This window comes from Monopterus albus, unplaced genomic scaffold (assembly GCF_001952655.1).
Source record: "Monopterus albus unplaced genomic scaffold, M_albus_1.0 scaffold27.1, whole genome shotgun sequence".
In the NCBI taxonomy this organism is placed as follows: Eukaryota; Metazoa; Chordata; class Actinopteri; order Synbranchiformes; family Synbranchidae; genus Monopterus; species Monopterus albus.
Window position 1 is genome coordinate 833806 of NW_018127907.1, and position 23496 is coordinate 857301.

Below are 23496 nucleotides of genomic sequence, written 5' to 3' on the forward strand. Positions count from 1 at the left end.
TAATAATATACTGTAATTATATAGCACTTTTCAAAACACTGTTAAAAAGTACATTACTATAAAAACAGGAAAATGAGAACATAAAAAATTGGGTACCAATAAGAACCCAAAAAATATAAAGTGAATAAAACAGCAACCGAACAAAACCTAATGGGATGAAACACTAACAAAGTAATAAATATGGGTATTCCAAAGTCTAGGAGTTCTAACTGCATGTGCTTTATTACATTTGTTTGTCAAAGTCATTGGCATATATACAATGGACATTGCATCACCACTTCCCTCTACTGTGCTAAAATGAAGCAAAAATATTGTGAATACAGCTGCCATCTTGCTGTTTTACAACCAGATTCTGCACAGTAGTGACTAGAAGAGGAGTGACAGCATCAAACCGCCAGTCAAAGCTGTCAAATCATTTGAAATACACCCCTTTATATATCATCAAATAACTTATTAAAAACAAGCTTACCAGAAAACACACTGTAGCATTGATCTTTCCTAACAGAGCTCTTAAGGAATGTTTGACAGTGTTTAAAGGAATTATCCCTGCATGCCTTGTTCTAACTGTATGACGTATTGTGTGATCAATCAGACTGTTGCACAGGAAGTGAATTTTGTCTCATTTTTTCAGGTGGTTCTTTACATTATTGTCTCTGCTGCATGTGGAGGCCTCAGCTGGTCTGCTTGTGTCAACAAATGAGAGCAGAATAGAGCTAAAAGAGAGGGAGATAAAGGAAGACAGGATGTGGGGAAGACGTGCCTGTTTGATTCTGCTTGCTCACGGACACAGAAGGAAACAAAACGTTTCTTGCTTTGCTCATCCCTGGAAGACACCTGCTGCTCCTCCTCCTGCCTCCTTCCTTGACTCCTCCTCTTTAATAGTGTGTGCACTGACTTGCCTTCTGGACCGGGAGTCCCACCTCATCCCCACACTAAAGGACAGCAGCCATGTGGCCTAACTGATGTGCAACAATAATCTTGATTTATCATAGTCTGGTACATTCATCCCATTTCATGCACATGGATCAGTTTGTGATACCTTCCTGGACCTGTCTATGTAATTATTCCATTCAGACTGGTTACAGAACCAACCACAATTATAGAAAAAATTTTTTTGTAATTGTCCTGCTTTTCCATTAATAGAGGCATATAGGACTTGCAAGTATAAGAAGCATTTATAGTGTGTTGGCAGATCCACCAAGAAGGACTCCTACAGTACAGTGTCTGGTCCTGTGTATAACTGAAAACAAAATTTTTGACAAACTGATGCAGTATACAGATTTTCTGATTTACATGTTTTATCACCAAGCACAGATCACCTCCTAAAGTGGATGTTGTAAAATACTAGATATGATCATACAAATAAATACTGATACTGATATTATAATTCAAAAGATGTAATGGTTATTTAAAATCAAGCTTGATTTTTGAGAAAAAAATTTTCCCACATGTGGAACTGGTAGTGCATTATCAACCTTTATCTGTGTTGGGGTATTCACTGTGCTCATATGTTCTTTCTGTTAACACCATGCACTTTTTACATTGTACATAATTTGCTTCCTGTTAATAAAACCTGATGATATCAAGTGGTTGATCTCTGCACCTGAAATGTAAAATAAACGATTTTTATTTCACCTGGTTATAATGGTAAGGGCTGGAGTGATGAGGGCAAAAATGTCATTAATTTATTAAAAACAAATTGTGTATGGCTTTCAGAAGTGGGCGCCAACTCATCACATCGTGTCAAAGTTCAAGCAAATAGCACTTGTTCATTCTCCCTTATGAGCAGTCTGTTGGCTGAAGGACAAAAAGAAAAGGAAGCGACCAGGTGAAAATAATTGCTCATCTGGGCTTGGTGCCTGGCCAGAGCCGTTCTAATGTTGGTCGGTCGTGTGACAGGTAGAGTTTTGATTTTTTTTTAATTGTGTTTTAAGACACTCAACAGTATTTTACTGTGTTTTAACAGGCGGCAAGGCAGTTTCCCACCACACCTTACTTAGCTAGTTTGGTTGTAACTGTTATATTTGAGTTACAAAAAGTTACACCTCACGTGTTATAAATTATCGCTACACCAAACTGTTTTTATTTGCTTTAAAGGTAACATTTGGTTAGCTAGTTAGCATAACTGCTAATTTTTGTCAACCGCTTTTTTCCCCCGCGACGGTTGAAATTCGTGTAACGTTAACGTTAGTGGTGGTCTGCCGTGTTTTTACTTAGCTTTAGCCTTATTCAACGCTAACGTACACATTTAAGCCAATACCGGGGCATTTGATTAAGCATAAGACTATCTTAATCATTTAATTTGGAGGTGTCTCCTAATCTGCCGTTTTGAACCATCTATGGACTTGTTTGCTATTTGTAGATGCAGCCTATGTTTACTCCTAATCTAATAAACCTGATTTGCGGCAGCAGGAGGATTCACACTGGGACTGTTTGTCAGGTACAAAGTCTGTATGGTTCTGTGCAAGGAGCCACTTGCTTTGCTAGTTTAAAAAAAAAAAGGTACTTGCAACTTCATGTGATTAGAGGAGCCAGAGGAACGAGGTACTACGAACACACTCAATCAGGTAGTTGTTGTCCCTTTAAATACTCATCGTTGACTTAGTGAATGTGGAGCATCTGCCTTCAACTTCATTAAATTGTGGTGATTTTAAAGCCAGTTTCTATATGGTTGAGGTGTTAATTGCACTGCAAGGAGAAACAATGTCAGTTTAAGATGTCAGATTCTAATTCATCCAGGTCATAGTAAGCTGAAAACAGAACTGATGAAGCCTCTTGGATGAGAGGTGAAACGTCTTGGACCTAAAAGCCTAGTCCAGTTTATTTTTCTAAGTCTTTTTCCAATGTCAGTTTAACTCAGATACCTTTATATATAGCCACCTTATGTACTGTACAACACCACAAACACTAGTCTCAAAAATATAGGGTGTATCTGACACAGTAGTTCAGGACAAGCTTGAATATTTGTCAACATGGACGTAGCATCTTGACCAAAATAATAAATAAATAAAGGTCCAACTTACTGTATTCAAGGCTTTCAAATGCATCTGGTACAGATTTGATCAGTTGGAGTCTTTAATATGGAAATGCATCAGTAATATGTCTGTGTATGCATCAAAGTTTAGAATAATAAAACAAAGAGCTATGGCTGCTGACACATATGACATGTTTCTTTTTTTTCACTAGATGACATTGTTTCTGTTTCTTCATGCTAGAGCAGACAGGCTAAAATTCAGACTGATAGTGCTGTTCTTCTAACCAGGCTCACTGGTTTGGCTTTCCTGCCTTGATCCTTATAGAGGCCAGCCTTGTCCCTGTGGTATGCTGGCTGGAATGCCCCAGTTTGACCTGCTGCCCTACTGTGGTGTGGGACAGCTTTCTGACAGGGTTTTGATGGCTGCTCCTTCTACTCATACAGCTACTCACTGTTTGATATTGATATACCCAGTCACCTATGCAAATGCAAGGAAAGGCCATTTGAGGATGTGTGCGTGCTGCCTGAGGGGCTTCAGAAATAGAGAAGCAATATTCTATTGCTCTCACTTTACACTTTTTACATGTATAATGCAATTTGAAGATATTGTTTTGCATGAAATTGTCTAAAGATAAACATGTACTTTGAGAGATCCCATATCAAACACTGAATTTTTCGACCATTAATCTGAACCAATTATAAAATAACCCCATTTTGTTTTTTGACAAGGCAGAATGGTTATGACACAATCAGTATACCACAGTAACTGACAGTTGACCATGCAGGTCAGAGGAATTTCAGTCAAGCACTTGTTTTGAATGTATTTAGGTGCTGATGTATATCATTGAAGTGTTAACTCTTGGGCTGGAGAGCCTAAGGGTGCTTTTTTTTGTAAAATTATGTTGAAAATGGACATCACATTTACATTCATCTTCACGTGCCAGTTTAACAATCTTGAAATGCATAGATTACATAAGACTCACTAAATTAGAGGTTTTACAGGATATAAGATCATATATTGCCACTAGTCGAGATTAAATTGTAGCTCCCATGGGCCTTAAGTAGCAACGGCGTGGGTCTTAGACTATGGTGTCACCCCACTGCTGTTGTGTCAGGGCTAAGTGTCAAGCTCTAGGTGTACAGTGTGAGATCATGTCATCAGAGAGTCCTGTTGTCATTGGAGAACTTATTGCCATGTGGATGTTGTAATTTATCTTGTAATGAGTGCGTTTCAGTGCATATTCTGGTTGGTTTCTGCATAGTACAACATTATCCTGCATCTAGGTTTCCCATCACTCTGCTTCTTTTTTCATTTATCCCTTACTAAAAAGCCACCTGATCCATTCTCATGAAAGAGGGACCTTGGCTGCATAGCAACAGTGAAAGCCAACTCAGCCGGGCAGGCCGTGGCCACTCCCCCTGCACTGGGCTCAGCATGGGTAGGGCAACATGTTCATGTCTCCCTCACTTGCTCCCTCTGTAAACTTGGGAGTGGAACTCTACACTGAGCGCAGTCCATAGCAGGACCTTGACATGTGTGCAACCAAGTCACTGATAAGTGTCGTACACAAGGACTAGTTGGAGGAGAGCGCTGCAGTAGGCCTGCTGGACTAAGTCACGTTACCTCAGGGAGAGGAAGAGAAAACAATCTAATGCCTGCACAGGGGGCACCCTCATTCAGTGATGTTACTAATGCACTGTTGGCTCTGAACACAAGGAGGGAGGAGTGGTGGAATGTGGGCTGGTGGTGTCTGGCCTAAGGAAACTCACACACCACTGCCTGTCCAGTTGGATGAATTTTGCGCTTTTAGTGGAAAGAAGTTACTGGATTATCTTGGAGGAAAAATCAGCAAAAATGGAGTGATGTGACGTGATATAGCAGGCAGCATGGCTGACTGTGGAGGCATTTTCTTTAATACTGCAGTCACTGACTGGAAAAGATGAGTGGAGGTATTAAAAGTTAGTTCATACTCTTGTTTGTCTGTTTTTTTAATGACAGGAAAGTATTGTAGACCTGTTTTAATATGTTTTTCTATTTATTGGCCCAGTCACTTGTAACTTGAATCTTGTGATTTTATTTTTCCATAAACATGGTCAGGTTGTGGTTTATCTCCAGTGCAATTGTACTTTACTGTGCATGCCACATAGTAAAATCACTGCTCTGAATCCTTCTTTTACATGGGAAGGCACTGCAGTGGTCTTGGAGGAGCTGTTTCTGCCAAGGTTGTATGTTTTATTGGGTTGTAGAAAGAGAAATGTACAGTAAGGTGTGTGTTTTTCTGCCTGTTGAGTAGACATGCCCTAATACTCATCCAGATTTGGATTGTTGGCCAAGGACTGATTTGAAATATCAACAGTAGTGTTGAAAGTAAGGCAGATGTAATTTATTGTGCATATCTATATTTTCAAATGTAAAAACCTCTCTAAAGAGTAGAGTAACACTCGGAGGATGTTTCAGCTGAGGGCTCTAATTATGATATAGTTCTGTTCTTTATATGCATAGCCTTGTGGGACAGCTAGTCTTGATTTGGCTCTGACTTTTAAAAATTGTTTTATGCATTTTATGTCAGGGGAAAGTCGCATAGCCTCACTTGTCCTCACTGTGCCCCCGACTCAGTGAAGTTTGTAGAAATGCAGCTGACTGTATGGTCTCATGAATAGTTTTGCTCCTAACCATCAAGATATATGTTTGGTGTTTTCAGTATTTCAAGATGACTAAACTGGGGTAGAAGAAGATACAGAGTGAAACTACACAACATAAAATTTTTTCACTAGAAATGTGTTTAGGTATTTTATTATTGTTCCCCTTAAGTGTTAAACTTAAATACACCAGAATTTCAGCATACTAATGGAACATTTTCAGGCTGCTGGTGACCTGATATCTTAGTCTCTGGTGGTATGTACCACAATGGTGGTTTTGTTGTAGTAGTGGCTAGCAAGCTTAACACTCTGGTCAACTTGGCACTGACAACTGCCGTTTACTTCTTATGGCAGACCCATGGCACTATAGTATTCCCTAAACATGATCCTAGTGACCTTTGAATTTTTATTGGATTAAGTTCTAAATGATTGGAGTATCCAATTTTTGATGGCTGTTTAGAGTGCTATAGTGATGATGCATTTTGTGGGCCAACCTGGAAAGTAGCATCTCCTTGGTTCCCTTGATAAAAAGCCAATTGGATTTTTTAATAGGCTTTTGGATTATTGTGAAAAAATAAAATCTGTGACAAACAGTGTATGGCATTTATACTTTTTGTTCAGTAAGATGATCTTCACAAGTGAACACCACTTTTTTGATTTTTGAAGCCCAAATACGATCGCCAGGCATAAAAAGCTATTAGGCTATAAAGGAACTACACCAAAGTCCTGGGACAGTTTCCAACATGTACTGTAATTTGACTTGGCGTGCTTGCCTTCTCTACAAACTCCTCTTAGTGTGATCTGATGTATCTAGTGATCATGACTGTCTTAGACTAATTTGCAGATACATGAGTTTAAACATAATGAGGCTGTAAATGCTGCTGATGTGCAAAATCCCAGAAAGCCTCTGTAGTCTCATTTGGCCATTGCTCTTTTTAGGACAAATAAAAGCATAAAACATCAGAAATGGGATATTTACTGGTGTATTTTATATAATGGAACAAAGCATGCAAATGTACTGGCCTTGTGTTAACCACAGATCTTACTTCAGGCATCTAACCAAAACCGCTCAAGCCCTCTGTGACCCTAAGCAAAGTCATATGCTGGAACATCAGGGCATGAGTCTGTTGCTCAGTTTGAGGTGTTCCTGTTAACATTCCATGAAATTACAAAGATCATGGTGTCATTCTGGTTGTAAAAATTTGACATTGCCCTTCTCTTTACAGATATTTGTGCCTGATCACATTTGATGGATTACAAGGCTACTAACTGAATGTAGGATTATTTAGAGCTACAGAAGAAGACAAGATCCCATATAAATTCTAAAATGTCAAAGACCTTTCCCATGTCCAGTGATCAAGCTGAGAGCCTAGTGCCTCTGCCTAACACAGGCCTGCAGTTGGGTCAATCTTTGGAGAGTCACTGCAGCAACTCATCCATGTCCTCATCAACTGACTCCAACAGTAGTGTTCCAATCCTGAGTGACAGAGGAGCCAGTAGCTCCCCTGATGTCAGCATGCTGGAGTGTTGTCTCAGCGAAGGTTTTCCTGTGAATAAAACCTGCAACATCACAGCACCACAGGGGGATGTGCCCTGTAGTGTAAGCATGAACCTGAATCAAACATTTATTACCACACCTCTTAATGCCACTGTGAATTTCTGGATTGAGAATTTGAGATTGATGAGGAGCCAAGAGACAGGATCAGAGAAATACCAAAGCTGTAGTATGAGCACAGAGGGTGGAAGTAATAGTCCAGAGATGTTTCCAGACTTTGCTGGGAGGGAGAGTCAACTAAGTTCATATGAGGTTTCCCAGAGAGGATGCACTAGGAATAGCTGTCACTCCCTGAGCTCTGGGGAAATGGTAATGAGGAACAGCAGTCTGGAAGGCCAGTCAGTCTTAGTAGTCTCTTCCCTGGAGGATTTATCTCTCTCTACAGCTGTGGGCCATCCAGCACTCCCTGCTGCATCTAACCTGTCAGCCACTCTGTCGAATGTCTGCGAACAATCTGCAGAAAGAGTCGCAGAGGAAAACATAGGCCATCCATGTCTTGGTATGACTTTCATTCTGGCTGACAGCCATGAGCTTACCACTGAGGAAAATGATATGGCACCATCCAACTCTCTTCTAACCCTGCCAAATGAGAGTGGCAGGGGTCTTTTGATGAGCTTTGGTTGTGAAACATCTTCTGAAAATTGGAAGAATGAGGCTCTGTTAGCTAGTGCTGAAGCAGAGTTGTTGCCCCATTTCCCTGGAACAAATACACCAGAGCAAGTAAAGACCTTTGTGTCCACTATGTCAGCTATGCAAGAAACTGATAAAGGCATTCATACTTCCACACCAGTACAAACCACTAGGAACAAGGTACTCAGCCTCCCCTCCTTTTCAGAGTCTCCCTGCAGTGAAAACACAAGCAGCCTAGGACTCCACCCTGTTAAACAGCAGCCAATCTCTGTGACTCCTAAAGAACATTTGGCAGCTGGGCCTTTATCCACCAAAGTCAAGAAAATTGAAGTTAAGAATTTGTCTAAATCAGACTTAAGTAGTGTAAAATCTAAAGGTGTGACAGGAGCTGTGTCTCAAATGGCAGTGCCAGGCTCTGCTTCACATCACAAATCATCACAAATCCATGTGAACAATAAACACAGTGAAGCATACAGAGGGAAAGCTATCAGGACTAGTCCTGCCAAAGTATGGAGTAGCTCTACACTTGTCTCTGCCATAACTAAAATGTTCAGTGGTGCAAAGAGACTAGTGAACACAGATGCTGCCAACATGGGAGTGGCAGTGATGGAGTCATGTGGGCATACTGTTGTGGAGGGACAGGACAGTAACAAAGCATTCCCACATGACTGCAACCCAGCGCCCCAAAAACATACTTCAGCGGTCCAGTGCAGTAACAGCAACCCTGAAACAGAAGAGCCGGCCTCAAGCCAAGTAGTAGATGCCTCAGCACAGCATCCTGCCAACCAGACCTTCTGCATCTCACCCAGAAAAAAATCTCCTGATGGACGTGGCCAAACAGATCCCAAACTAACTCCACAGAAGGGTATGTCAAACAAAACTGAGGTTAGGTCAGGCTCAACTTTAAGTCAGCACAAGCCTTCTGTTCTCAACACACGGCCTCGCTGCTCATCAGAGAGCTTATCATCTAGGCCGCCAAAGGACAAGAGAACGGCTTTAGGTTTTTCAGCAACTTTTACTGTTCCCAAAGCTGTCACCTGCCTGGGCCAGACCAAACCAAGCAATCTGAGCTGCTCTTCCCAGAATAAAAGAGCCGTACAGTCTGAGGCCTCAAACACACCTACTGGAAACTCCACTAGAGTGATTAAAAAGATCAGTCTGCTGGTGGGTATGGACTTAAAATGTAAACAATTAAAAATTCAACAATTTATTACATATTTTCAAATGCAGCATATTTGTTGCAATGTTTTCTGTACACCACATTAAGCCTTTTCCTCAAATATTTAATGATTTAACTATTTTTAGAGTAGAGACCAAGATTTGGTTTGAGCCGGCTAAGGCCAAAAGCACAGAGCTGAGTGACTAAGCAACAAATTGCTCTCTTATAGGCAGAGCGCAGCAAATCAACAACAGAAGGAACCACATGGGATGAGAGTAAAAGCAGAATCCATGGAAGACCTTCACCTAGACCAACAAGAAGAGCATTTTCACAGCTTCCACCTCCCAGTCCAAGACCACCCACTGTGTCAACCAAGCAGAAGCTGGGAGCCCTGGGGAGGGGTGAATGCAGGATCTCTGGAGTTGTATGGACACCACAGTCCAAGCAGAGGAGCACAGCAGGTAGGAACCACCATTGTTGGACATTAAGTGCATCCTGTGCTGGGTTGATATGCACATAAACTGAGCCTGTGATAGCTGTTCATTTGTCTCTCAGAGGAGAAAGTTGATCTGTAAATGACAGCAGGTCATAATCAACATCCTCATAAACATGTTCACCTGCCACTGACTAAGCAGAGACTAATGATTTCCTCTGTTGTTTAAACAGATTTGTTATAGGTCTGAACCTTGTGTATAATGGCAATAAGAGAATGATGTACCTGATGAATCATGTAGGATTAGTGACACTACCAGAAGCACATAGTTTTGTGTATGTGGTGGGGGTTATGCACTGTAGCAGATCTGTCAAAGCACTGTTTTAACGGTGCTTGATACAGTTCAGATGACTAATCAACATTTTTGTCTTTCACTAGCTCAAAGTCAGGAATAATGAAATAGACATACTAAACATTTGACGGGTTTCTATTTGCATATCTATGTTCAACTTGCACGCTTGCACATTATTCAGGTTGTAGTAAAGCAATATTGCCATCAGAGGGTGGCATTGGGCAGTTACTCTATAGACCCACTGTTTGTTTCCTCATGAGCTCAGTTGTGTTCCAGAGGAACACTCTTGTATACAGATGTTACCTCTGGCTTCTTGTCTTGGGGATATACTGCCAGCCCCCATTGCCCTGCTGTTCGTAGTAGTAGTAGCAGAAAGTAATAACCCCCTCATGCTCTGGCTCCAGAGAAGCTCCACCGGGATACATTATTTTGTTTAAACCACAACATTTTTTGATCACATGTGACATGCTTGATGCAGTGAGAGAGGTACGTTCTGTGCTAAACATGATGATTACCTTCTTTCTCCAAGTTTTAAGATTCCAGGGATCATTTTTCCCCTTCATTTATAACATTTACACTGTTCTATGCTTTTAAATGTACTTACTGTATGTGTGTGTTTGTACTGTTTTTGATTTTGGACAATTGTCTCTAAACTATCCCATGACATGCACTTACACTCCTAGTGTACCTGTCATAAGATAAAGATTGGCGGCTTTATTAGGCATTAAGTGGTTTGAACCACATGAGCAATATACCAGTGGGCTCAGTCTGTGTAGTTGCCTTTAATAAAGAGCTTCATGTCTCTGACCTCCTCTACGTTTATCTGTGCTCTATTGCATCCCAGGCAGTCAGAGAGTGCAAGCGTCAGGAGAACCATCCCTTGGAAATGCTTCCAGAGCAAGTATTAAGCCCCAGCTGAATGGATTCCAGACTCCGTCTCGCCCCACTCCTATTGGCCTTCCCTCTACACCTGCTTCTAGACTACCAGTCAAAAACCCAGGGCCATCAAGGAGCCTCACTGGTCAAAGTGAGCTGGGCGAATGTGCTGGGAGTACACAAGGTGAGCCTATCAAGGATTTGCATAGCTTTTAGAAATTGGATATAGAAATGGGTTCTTACACAAAGGTATTAAATCAGTGTTATACAGGATGCTTTCTAGGGTCAGGCACAGTTTTTATTTAGCTTTTTTTGAAGTGCCCATGGCATGCTCATTTTACTTGTTTCCAGCCATTTAATGTTTAAGCTTGGGTACCTCTAGATTATCTTGGCACCCCTCATAACTCCAAATAGTCTGTAATTGTTTCAGAATCTGTGAGCCACAAAGCCGCTTCCTTAAAACAAAACTCCTGCTGCCGGTGTTGTGTCGCAAGTGGCCACCACAATGAACTGTGACAGCATTACTGAGTTTCTACTCCATAGATAGGTAAACAATGGTATATGTACCGATGAAAAGAGATGTGTAACACTCTAAACAAGCAAGTAATTGAGAAACCCCATATTTTAACTGGCATAATGCAGACATAGTAACCTCTACAGCCTTATAACAGTTCTCTACCACATTACAGGAACAATGCATTAACAGACATGCACCTTTTCTTTTTTTTTCTTTTCTTATGGTTAAGTCCCACCAAGTAGTGGAAACATCACTCCCTTTCAAGTAGCTCCAAGGTTGGTAAATCCAACCAGTGGTCGCTGGGTCTTCCCCCACACAACATGTAGTGACACTAACAGGTAGTAGCGCTAACAATAACATCATGGGTCGTTAACCAGCAAAACATCACATGCAGCAGACACACTGGCCTCAAGCAGTCAAATGAACAGGTACTGTGCTCCAGGGGAATCCAGCGTTGATGAGCTGATCAGTCACAGCCGCCTGGGGCTTTGCTGGCTGGCTGCTTGTAGGTTAGACCCAGTAAGGTAAAATGGTGAGTCCCTGTACAGGAACATTTTTGGACATGCAGCAATATCAGGCCCTGTATTTCTGCCACATCCTCTGGTCACAGGAGGTAAAATATATCCACAAAGGCTTTATTGAAAATACACATAACAAGGTAATGTAACATTTTGCCAATATGGTGGGGGCACCGGTGGATGTCAGGCAAGCTCACATGATTGCACAACGGCCTGGATTTATGCCCCTTCAAGGAAATCCTTAAATTAACAAGTCATACTTTAATTTTGTTAGGAACAAAAGTCTTGCGAGCGAGAGTTTGTGAGACATGTATAAACAGAGTTACTTCAGCATAGAAATACTAGAACATACGTACACCTCATTATTTGAGCTTTAGGTCACGTCTTAAGATGATAATTCACTCTTGTAACATTGCAGATAAGTCAAACAAGGAAAAGCATGCCATGGACCCTTTAAGAACAACTGGCCATAGAGGGGAATGGCTACTCTTTTACATGGTGACACACTTCAGAGCTGGGCTTGAATGTAAATCTCCCCCAGGGCAAATCTTTCTCTGATTTAGTGCTTCTACATCTGTCAGAATATAAGAGGTCCTCTGAATGAGCCGAGTGTCTGTGTCTGAGCATCTTGTACTCCTGAGGAACTTTGGTTATAATGAGAACTCTGTGGTGCTATTTTATTTCTCAGGAGTGTATTTTATAAACAGTGACTCCCAGCATCTTCATCAACATTTAGATTCTGTGATTTGATTGGCTGAGAGGACCCCCCCTGCATGGTTGTCAAGGCAGCGGGGTCTGTTCCACTCTAGTTCACACACAGTGTTGCCTGCAGGAGGAGCAGCAGACATCCACTACAACTGATGTTGTCTGAGGTGGACAGAAAGAGCCATTTAGCTAGTTTTTCTTTAAATTGATAACCAATGGCTGACTACATAGGACTTCGAAGCTGTACTTGGACTGAATTTCCAGTTCATGCGTTCAACAACTCGTCTTTAATGGCACAGGGCAGTGCAGCATCCAACTGTGATCTCACCCTCTTGACATGTCTGCTCATTGGATCCTATCGCTTTTGTATCATCCCTTTGTTAACTGCATTTAATGGAAAAGATGGAAAGATTTGGAGAAGTAAGTGAGACTGGAAGTTGAATGATAAGCATTTGACTACAGAAACTACAGTTACTTTTCTAAAAGCTTTTGGATATTTTAGTTTAGTTCAGAATACAAACATTTCCCTGCTAAAGAGACATTTGACCCTATTGTGTCTAAATTTGACTTCTTTATTTGCTACATCTTGCTATGGAAAATGTTGACATAAAGGTCATGAGCTGCATCATTTGTTAAATTAATTTTCTTTTATCTTTATGTATATTTAATCGCAAATAACAAAGAATATGCTACAGTAGCTGAACAGTTTTATTTGCCTTGTTGCATTAGAGGTTGTGCTTGTCATACCAGAAATGATTTGTTTACATCCTCTTTAAGTAGCTTGATATGACTTTGTTACAAATCATTGATGTGACATTAATACTTTCAGGTGGAGCTGCACATAAATCAACCCCATTCAGATCTATTATAGCTAGAACAAAGCTCATCTCAACCCCTGGGAAAAACACTCAACCAAGTAAGATCATACACGAGTACACGTATGGTGGATGCATTTTATTTATGCATTTGATAGTCTCTTTTTCTGATCTTATTGTTATTGAGCTTAAATCTTTTATCTGATGTAAGTCTTCCTTTCTGAACCCCCACTTTTAGAGTAACTGAAATGGCAGTTTTTTTTTTTTTTTTTTGTTGTTTTTTTTTAAAGGGAAATGTTTGTTTATAAGGGAAAAGGCCCTGTTAAAGTTGTTATAATTATGTCTGTGTGATCTTGTTTGAATTAATCTACATCTATTTTGTTGTCAGTTTTTAACAGTAGGTTTGATCTCACTCCAGCTCCAAATCTTCTGCTTTTAACAGTTTTGACCACAACATGCAAGTCTGCTGCATTGACCAGCAAACAAACTTCAGATCTTAATCACAGTCCTCTGAAAAGGACCTCTTCTGCAAAACTAGTTCATATAACCTCAAGTGGACCGGGTAAGTCTTTATTTGTGTGCTGGACACAGCTTGTGCTCCTAATAAACCTATATCAATTACCATTGTTTTAATTAAATGTTTCGGTTTTTCATGAAGGATGTCAGATTTTTTTCAGACATAAGTGGTTATTGAGTATTAAAAATGGGTATTCTATTTAAACCCTTGTATTACTAATGCACCAAGCCTTCTTAAAATGATATTTTATGACAGACCTGATATATTATCATACTGTATTTGCATCTACTACCCTGCCCTATCTTTGATTGCTGCAGTGTCTCAGGCTACCCTAACCATCTCCAGCAATAAAGTATAGCAATGTCTCTTTATCCTGCAAGGTAGGGCTTGGCAACTGAGATTTTATTTTCAATTAAGATTTTGGCTTTCACTGATTATGAAAACAAAATAATCAAGACAAAATGCTTGTGCCACACTCAGTTTTGCAACAATGCTCTTGTTTGGCCTATTATAAATCCAGCACAACCCTAGAGTGCTTTATTGTGCAAGCATTTTTTGCTTACATCAGGTGAAGTGAAACATTACTTGAGGTGACAATGCCTAAGCTCATTACTATATGTGCAGTAAAAAAGTCAAGAAGATGAATCTATCAGAACACCTGCTAAATTGAGCATCAACTTGACAGAAGTAGGCTAATCATTTCAGCTTTGCCTATAGTCTGTTATCCACCACCAGTTTAGCCATATAAAGCTTGTGGGCTAATAGCAAATTGTTATGAACAACCTAAAATGAAAGGCGACTGTAGCCTACTGTTAAATGAGTGGGAGAGAGATGGATGTATGTGGTGTGGTGAGCCCAGCAGACTGAGTGATTCTTTAGGTTATGACAAGCAAGATTGTTAACCTGAAGTAGCAAAGATTTGTTTGTAAAATAAATATAGATTAAGAAGTAACTTCCTCTGCACTGTCTATCACAATTGGGTAGATGGAATGCTAAAAATATGGTTCAATTGAAAAACCCTCTTGACTTTAATAAATGCATGGTGTTTACAAGGTCAATAAGTAATTGTTTCAAAAAAAATCATCTCAGTATTGACCAAAATAATCATTATTTCTGCCATAATTGTGCAACTTTACTGCAAGGCTAAACCAGGAACCACAGTCCATAAACCCTTCACTTTCTGCACCACTCACTTTGAGCACACCGGAATAATTGATTGAGATAAAGATTTTCAACTTTTTTGGGGGGGGGGAAACATGAGGATGAAATTCCCTAATGTAGCCCAGAACAGGAGCAGAGTGTACAACTGTTGTCACAACATGTACGTTTGTTATCCATAGTGGGCACTCTTTTTACCTTCGTTTCCTGTAAACATATGCTAAAGGTCTAATGTCTCCAACTGTCTTAATGTCTTTTACAGTCTAGTTGAACTTAACAGTTATACTGAAACTAGATGAAAAACATGATGCATTTTATAACACTTAATTAGTCACCACATTGTTTTGAGTTTTAACTTTAAATATAGTTCACACTCATAGCCAAGGACACATTTTCATAGAGCCAAGCTGTTTTCAGCTCGGCTCATCTGATAAAACTTGCCATTCCGCTACTGGTGACACAGAGAGTGTAAATCAGAAGAACAGTGGGGATTGGCATTAAATTCCCATTGGCTGCAGTTCTGCCATCTGCTCCTCCCACTCCTGTTTCTACCACCCAGCCCCCTCTGCTCTCTGTTTAGCATCTTGGTGCTGTTACAGCACCGCCATCATCAGGCTTGGAGATGCTGTTTTGCTCTGCTGTGAGAGATTCGTGTGCTTGGTGAATGGCTGAAGCCTGGATTTACCAAGAGGATTAAGGAATATTTACTTTTTTTCCGCCCCCATTGCGTTGATCAGGCTGTGCCAACAAATCACTGCTTATCCTTTTAACCCTTTTGGGGATTCCAGCCTTCCCAGCTGGGAATTAGGTTTTTAGTTGGGTGACCTGCCATGCTGAACTGGGTGCTTTCACTTTTCTCAAGACTTTCTCCATGGAGTAACTTACTATTGCTTTTTACTGATGTATTTATTTTCTGTCGGTGCCACTGTCATGTGAGGCATGATACACTCAGGCACACCATGGCATGAGGTCCCTGAAATTGGAGATATTTTTTTAAGTGATTATTAACTAATAACAGCAGCCATCTTGCTTGGTTTTGAAAGATGTTATGGTCTCCAAAGCTGTCCCTGTCGAACATCCATGTGCGTTTGACAGTCAAGGGTCTGCTTCGAAACATTCAGCTGTTGTCAGGGTGCTGGAAGAACACAATGGTTTTCCAGGCAGGTCTGTCAGTTATTTCAGTGGTAAATATTTTTGGCATTGTGATGATTTGAGGGTCTCTTGGCTATAATATTTAAGCCACGGCTCTCAGTGTTTGTCTCTGATGTAAACCTATGGTCTTAGCAATTTCTGAGCTCTATTTTTAGTATGGCTATTTATTAGTTGGCAAAGCAAGCAGATCATCTTTCATTTACCTACCTTGGTCACTAAAATATGACCCTGGGCACAAGTGTTTTAGGATACAAATCATGAATTCACAAAGAAGCTTTAGAATTTCTCCTATGTCTTCATTTCAGGATGTCTTGTTATTTTTGAGATCTTTTTAAATGATTGTTTCAAAGCTTACTAGCTGGGCCATGCAGTACTCCTGTTTCACCCTGAAGATATACCAAAGTTATTTTGGATCTTGGTCTCTAGGTCGAACCACAGAAACCTTTGTTGTGATTGTTGAACATGAATGTGGGAATGCAGTACTTTTTCTATGGCTCCCACATTGTTTCCACATTCCTCCCCTGTCTTTCAAAAATTAATGTTCAAATATTGTAACTTAGTTTGCAAACTCAAAGGGCTTAATAATGAAATGGGATTATCTTTTACTTAAACAAGCAAAAGCACAACTTCAAGTCAAATACCAGACAATCTCCTATAAATGCTACAGAGACTTATTGTTGTGTATTCTGTCAACCAAACATTTTAACAAGTGCCTGATTGTGAAGGGTCTCATCATCTACTATGCTTTGTGCTATGATGTGACATCTCCTTATAGGAGCAGAAACACTGCTGTGAAGTCTCTAAGTATTTGAAGTTGAGTGTACTAGGTAAATTGATATAAAGTTATTCTTTTTAGTCTGGGAGTAAGTTTGAAATAGAGGTAATGTGTCATAAAACCCTGTGATGAACACTGACGAAAGCTGCAGGTCCTCTGTTTCCATGGAGCAACTGTCAAATAGAGAGACATTTGTGCTTGTGTAAAGTCAGTCACATTACAGTTTAATGAAATATGAAAAGTTGAAGGTAGGAATAATATTGAACTTTGCCTGTGTGTGAATACATATATTCAGTTTTAAGTATTAGATTTACGTTACATGGGCTTCATAAAAAATTCTCTGGATAAAGCAAATAGTTTTTTGTTGCCTGAAAGTCAGATTGAAGTCATTGTAATCTCTTCCCCACTATTTCAGTCTCTAAATTGTTGCCAAAATCTCTGATATTTTCAGGTCTGGAACCCAGACACTTTTTTAGAGCATGCTAGATTATTTAAATGGATGAAAGCATTAATTTCTTTTTAGAATTCAGTAGAACGTTTTTACATAAACTCCATTTCTGGTCTTGGAGGAAAGTGCAGACAATTTTTCTTTTATGTACATATTGAAAGTGGCAACAGTGAACATGGCTTAAGAGCCCATGTTTTGTAAACATCGGAGGAGGGGAAGCAAAAGGGACACTACAACTAAATTCTGTTACGCCATAGAAGGATGAGTCATACAAATACTAACATATTGTTTACACCACCATATAGATAAATGTGATATTTCCACAAGTTGATGTGAATAAGAGCTGAGCAGAGTCTAGTGCTTGGAAATCATCAGAAGGCATAGGGCCGGGCTTTCGTCTGTATGCAGGCATGTTTGACTTGGATACAAGTCTCTTGTATTCTGTGCACAACCAGCAGAGGGCATCCTATTTTTAAAAAAACCCTATAGAGATTTGGTAAACTGCAGCATCAGTGATTTAAAGCTGAGCTGTACAGAACCGTAGTTTGATTAGAGCTGTATCAGAAATACATTGTCTTGCTATGTACATAGTATAAATTGTGTACTTGGGTTTGCCAGTTGTACCATGCATATTCAAATAAAATATTGTTTTAGTTGCTATAAAGGCTGTGCCTTTAGTGCTGAATGGTTTACTTTGGCTGTGAAACAACAGACAGGCCACTGAGAAAACTAGCTTAGAAGGTAACTGCCATTCTGTCCTGTGTAAACTGAAGTTGATCTGTGGCATGAATGCAGCATGCATTTGTTCAGATGGGGTGAATCTGGCTTTTATTATTGTAGTGTTAGTATTGCCCTGAGTCCAAACTTTGGTCTGTTCCCTGTTCTGTCCTTCACAACAGTGTTCCTCTGTTGGCTTGGCCTTAATGGCCTGCCAGGATCGTTGATATTCTCAGCAGTGTCATGTTGTTCTGATTATGGCATACAGAGAGCTGTTCGCTCAGCAGCAGCATCGGTGACGGCAATAAACAAAGAAGATGGTTAACATTCGTAATGTTGAATACCTTCTCCTTACTTCCTATAGAAAATGTAGGGGATCCTCTTTTGAAAGGCATCCAAAAACGTGCACAATTGTTTTGCTCAGACAGATGTCTATATCCCAGTTATGTTAGTGCTGTTCTGGAATGTTACGATGTTCTCAGATGATACCCTGCATAGTGCACCTATATTTAGCTTGAATATGCTCTAGGTTTTGCAGTTCATAGAGGAATATCAACACTACTTGTATACATAAATTTTAGAAAGTGCACAATGGTTGATCCAACTGTCTTAAGTAGGCTTATCATAGTTATGAAATTAGTAGCAGTTATATTGATGTTTTTTACTTGTTCTCGCTGAATTAGTGTCCCCACAGCCTGCCGGTGTTGGTGTATTTCACACATTTAAAGCTGGTGTTTCTCATGCTTTCCATACTGTACTTCATAACACTTTGCTTCATTCTAATAGCTGAAGTCATGTTGTCACGTCTGGTTAGCCTCTGTTCCACTAGCTTCAGTGACTCTATGCAATCTTTTATTTAGCATTTATTCATCATTGTTCTGTTGAGGTTTTTTTTCCCTCATATTCAAAGACAAGCCACCAACCACTAGAACATTTGACTGAAAGTCAAAATCTTTGTGCTTTTAACAAGGTCAATTAGTTGTTTTTTTTTAGCATTGGAAAAGCTACAGTTCCAGTGATTACTTTGCAGTACACACATGCAGTATGTCACTTCAGCAGTCCAAGTAGCATGGCATTAACTGTGCGTTTGTAAACAACGTAAGAAGATGTGCAATAGTTAACAGCCATCTATCGACTCTGTACCTTAGTTCAATTTACCTGCCAGTCGACCGGCATCAGCTGGTGATGTTTCACCTGCAACAGGCTTGGACATCTGGGAAATGGTGTTCATTAAAGCCTGGCAGAAACAGATTATGTTAATGTATTTTTAAAGAAATGCATCATTTTAGTGTAAGCAAGTGTATAGAAACTCACAAAATGCTATTGAAAACACCTCTGTTCCAAGCCTGGGTTTTTAGTTATTAGCCAGATTAGAAATTTCAGTGGGACTTTAAAATAGGTGTTTCTTTCTTCCAGAAGTTCCAGTTTCACTTTGACTCTCTATAGACTGTGCTGTCAGAGAAACAACTTTGCACTGATGTTCAGTATCAGTCAGTTCTTCTTCTCTACTGTACTTGTATGGAGATGCCAGAAAAGAGGAACACCAAACTGACGGAGTAAATGTTTTATCAGAAGGTTCAATGGTAGTATTTATACAAGGGTGAGTATTTAGAAACCTGATGTAAATCAAAACTACAGTAGCATGACCTTTCTAAAATGAGCTGTCCTTGGTGACCAGTGTCTGCAGAGCACTAGATTAAATTAGGACATGGAAAACTAATTGTATCCAAAGGATCCTTTTAATGTCTGGGCTGCTGATGGAGCAGCACCGGGAATTATCAGACTGGCTGATTGGACAGAACAGTTCAGGGGCTTTGATACTGGAGCCTGGTGCATCTGTTGCCCTGGCAGGAGCATGTGCACTAGGTGATACTGCTGTCTTACCAGCTGCAGTACTTCGTCGATGGGGGCATGATGATGATCAATGTTGTCACAACACTTGACACATGTTCTTTCACAGTGGACAAGAACAAGCCCAAGGCCAGGTCCCGCCAACAACACCCTCAGCAGCAAGCAGCGACCCGGCCCAACCAGAGTACTGGCCCTCCGGATGTGATACCAACGAGTCTTTCTGAGGTTGAAAGGAAGGACTGCAACATCCAGAAACTGAGGGGAGTGCTGGCAGCCAGTAACTGCAGATTTGAGGCACTCACCATAGTCTTGCAGCGAGCTTTGGCTGAGGTAAGACCATTTTATTTGAACTTAGGTTTTTTTGCATCTTTTCAATTTTACATTTAAAAACTGACTCATTTGAATCAAAAAATTTACAATTTGCATTGTCTATTGGACAGTTCTGAGGGATCACATTTAGCGTAAACATGCCCATAATAAAAGTTCAAAATGCAGAATCTGTCATTGTTGCTGCATTATCCAAAGTTTTCAGTTACTTTACAGTAAACTGAGATGAATTTGGTCTTTGGCTGTTGTTGATCTGTACGTTAAAGCTAATGCTGAAGGATGCTTTTAAGAGATTAATTTACACAGTGTGAATTTATCTTTAAATGACCACCTTGGAATATAGCAACAAGTGTTGTAACTTCAAATACTGTGCGTTAATACAAGGGAAACCAAATGGCATTTCTGTTTATAGCAACAGCATGTGTGCAGAGTGACTTTAAGGATATGAGGGGCTGCACATAGACATGATTGGAAGTTGTCCAACACAAAACAGCCATGTTAATGTCACGCACTGAACAACTAAAGCAACCCTGGATCAAAGCGGTATTAAGCTTTGTTTAAGAGCCTATTATTACTGTGGGTTTCAGCAGTTGAGTCAATGTGTTCTGCATTCTAAAAGAAGCAGCATGATCTCCTGTTTGAACATCGTCTATGAAGACTTAAGGTGTTCAATATCTAAATGGTTAAGATAAGATGTACCTAGGTGTACCTTTCACAGATTTGTAGGTTACTCAGCCAGGTAAGCATGACCCTGAACATAGATATCTAAGCTTGCGGTTTGTTTTAGTTTCTGTTTTAATAGCAATGACACATGATTGGCTTCCAGTAACTGGATGCCCAGAGGGATTATTCTTCCCAATGTGCATCACAAACAGGCTTATCTCATCAGTTACCCTCCACCCAATCCCAGTGTTTGACCTCCATGATCTAGTCAAAGAAAAATGATGTGGTGCTTGGACTCTAAGTATCTCTGCATCAGGAGCCCTGCAGTCTAATATAAATTAACATTTAATAGAATTGGCCTAATACTTGGCAAATACTAAAGAGTTATGTTGCCCTTTACTCTTCATTACACCCTTGCTTACAATGCCTGTTGCGTTGACAAATCCCAGTCGACATTGGGCAAGATGTGGGATACATCTTAGACAGGTTCCCAGTCTATCACAGGGTTGACAAGTCATAACAAACACTCACATTCACACCTGTGGGCAATTTAGAGTCACCACTCGACCTAACCTGCATGTCTTTGGGCCATGGGAAGAAGCCAGAGTACATGGAGAAAACCTACACACAAACAGCCCAGTCTGCCACAAGGTTCAACCCTGAAACCTTTTGCTGTGAAGTCACAGTGCTAAACACTGCACCACTATAATGCTCAGTAAATGTGTTTGATTTTTTTTTTGTCAGATGAGGCCTTGTTGAGTAGCACAGGGATAGGCATCAGCTCTGCCATGGTTTTTCCTCTTGAAGCGAGAACTCCACTAGACCTGACAGTGTTGCTACAAACATAAGGTTCTAAAAATAACCTGCACACACACCAAACTTTTTCAGTACAGCATTCCTGTAATGCAGACAGATGAGACATACAGGACACCATGTTTGTGCCAAGGAAAAGCACTACAGCAACAACCCAATTTCAGTCCCTACTGTAGCTGTAGTGTCCCAAATTGTGTGATAGGCAGTCCTGCCAGAGTCTAGCAGTGTTTGTGGGTAAGGGATCATATACTAGTTGCTGCTGTAGTGACTCATTCTAGTTAGTCAAGGCACCTGGTGTGACTCTGTATGCATGACATGATTCTGGAGAAATTGTGTTGCTACCAAAGTGAAAAGAAGTGGTTGTTGACTCCATCAATGTGTTCCAATGTTATTTCACAAGCTGCTGTTGTGCACTTGAGCTATCAGCAGCTGAGAACAATTTCAGAAGTTAATCTGCTGCTTCTCTCAGCTGTAAGACAAAGCCACTCATTTTTATTTCCTTTGGCCTAGATAACAGAAACTCCCATTACTGCTGCCTTACTCCCAAGTTTGGCATGAGGCAGATCTCTTCTGGCAGCATTGTCATAGCTGCTGTGGTGACAGTTTATCATCAGTCCAATTTTAGCTTCAGTGAGTACTGTTGCCTAATTCTGCTACAAGTTGCACTGCACCACTGATCAAAAAGGTGAAAAATATAGATGTTCTGACTATGCACTTAAGTTAAATTGACATTTATTTCTGTGATGTTTAGGAGCCATCTAGGTAACATTTTTACCTGTTGAGGCTCAAGTTTACATTCCAGGTATTGGAAACCAGTAGAAATGTAAATTTTGAGAGTAATGTGGAGGGAAATGACGGATGTAAATGCGCAGTCATACTAAACAAAGGTGGAGGAAAATGTTTAAATATACCAGATGCTGGCCCATGCAATGTGACAGCTGGTATTTAAGGCACAGTGCATGATCTCCAGTCACTGATGTTTGACTCGTATTCCTCTGTTTGGGCAGCAGGGTTGGGAAAGTGATTACATCAACAAACAAACACAGCATATTTGTTCCTCTATGGAGAAGCAGCTGTCTCAGCCTCAGTGAATCTACTTTAACTACAGCATGTTTTGCTTTTTTCACCCCCTCCACTGCAAACAGTGGTTCTAGTGGACATTCATACATACTGAATCTAAGACCTACTTAACATTCTGTAGGTTGTATTCAATTTAAATACAGAAAACTAACATTTGTGTATGAATTGTGTTAATGGGGAGGTCTGTTGTACAGGTTTGCCCATTGGAATCTGCTGGTCACTTCTAAGACCAAGGATAGGAGGCTGGATGTTCCCATCATAGTGTGAGAATGTTCCAGCTGTTGACTTGATATGGTTATGAACAGCAGCCAAACACTAAGTAAAGACTGAGCACTGCTTCTTATCTGTTTAGATGGGTTGCGTAAACAGTGGACCTGGTTTGCCATACCTTCTCTCAATGAGAAAATGTTGTGACACGTTTCAGTTCACTTTAAGGATAAAGGCACAGTTCAAATACCTAAAGAAGAGATATTTCCTTTACTGGTATTCTAATTTTCATAGTATTTCCAGGAAATTGGAATGTGATCTGAGGCAGTTAGTCATTGATCTCAGTCTACCATCAAGTGTTATTCTACACCTGACATGGTATCATCGTTATACACGGGGGACACTGGCTAGATGTGCCTTAGAGTTGCAGAGGCATTACCAGCTGAGAAATTGGATATCAAATTCAAATATCAAAAGCATCCATATCCAAACACATCTGCAGTCCATCCATCCATTTTCCTCTGCTTATCCGGGACCGGGTCGCGGGGGCAGCAGTCTAAGCAAAGATGCCCAGACTTCCCTCTCTCCAGACACTTCCTCCAGCTCCTCCGGGG

General features: G+C 40.3%; 2 protein-coding genes across 7 annotated transcripts in view; both read left to right on the forward strand.

The window, feature by feature from the left end:
- The window catches only part of sybl1 (synaptobrevin-like 1), a 6748-nt gene extending 5158 nt beyond the window's left edge, over nucleotides 1–1590 (forward strand). For both annotated transcript variants that reach the window (XM_020595578.1, XM_020595579.1), the window contains exon 8: nucleotides 632–1590. In XM_020595578.1, coding sequence (XP_020451234.1) covers nucleotides 632–700 — 69 coding nt within the window. In that variant the 3' untranslated portion in view covers nucleotides 701–1590. The remainder of the gene's footprint in view (nucleotides 1–631) is intronic.
- Nucleotides 1591–1713: 123 nt separating this feature from the next.
- The window catches only part of mtus1a (microtubule associated tumor suppressor 1a), a 32888-nt gene continuing 11105 nt past the window's right edge, over nucleotides 1714–23496 (forward strand). Inside the window, exons 1-8 of one of the 5 annotated variants that reach the window (XM_020595572.1) lie at nucleotides 1724–1899; nucleotides 2363–2440; nucleotides 6841–8963; nucleotides 9188–9419; nucleotides 10588–10803; nucleotides 13189–13275; nucleotides 13617–13736; nucleotides 19902–20122. In XM_020595572.1, the coding sequence (XP_020451228.1) occupies nucleotides 6942–8963; nucleotides 9188–9419; nucleotides 10588–10803; nucleotides 13189–13275; nucleotides 13617–13736; nucleotides 19902–20122 (2898 nt within the window). In that variant the 5' untranslated portion in view covers nucleotides 1724–1899; nucleotides 2363–2440; nucleotides 6841–6941. The other 4 variants (XM_020595570.1, XM_020595571.1, XM_020595573.1 and 1 more) reach the window with 4 other exon arrangements.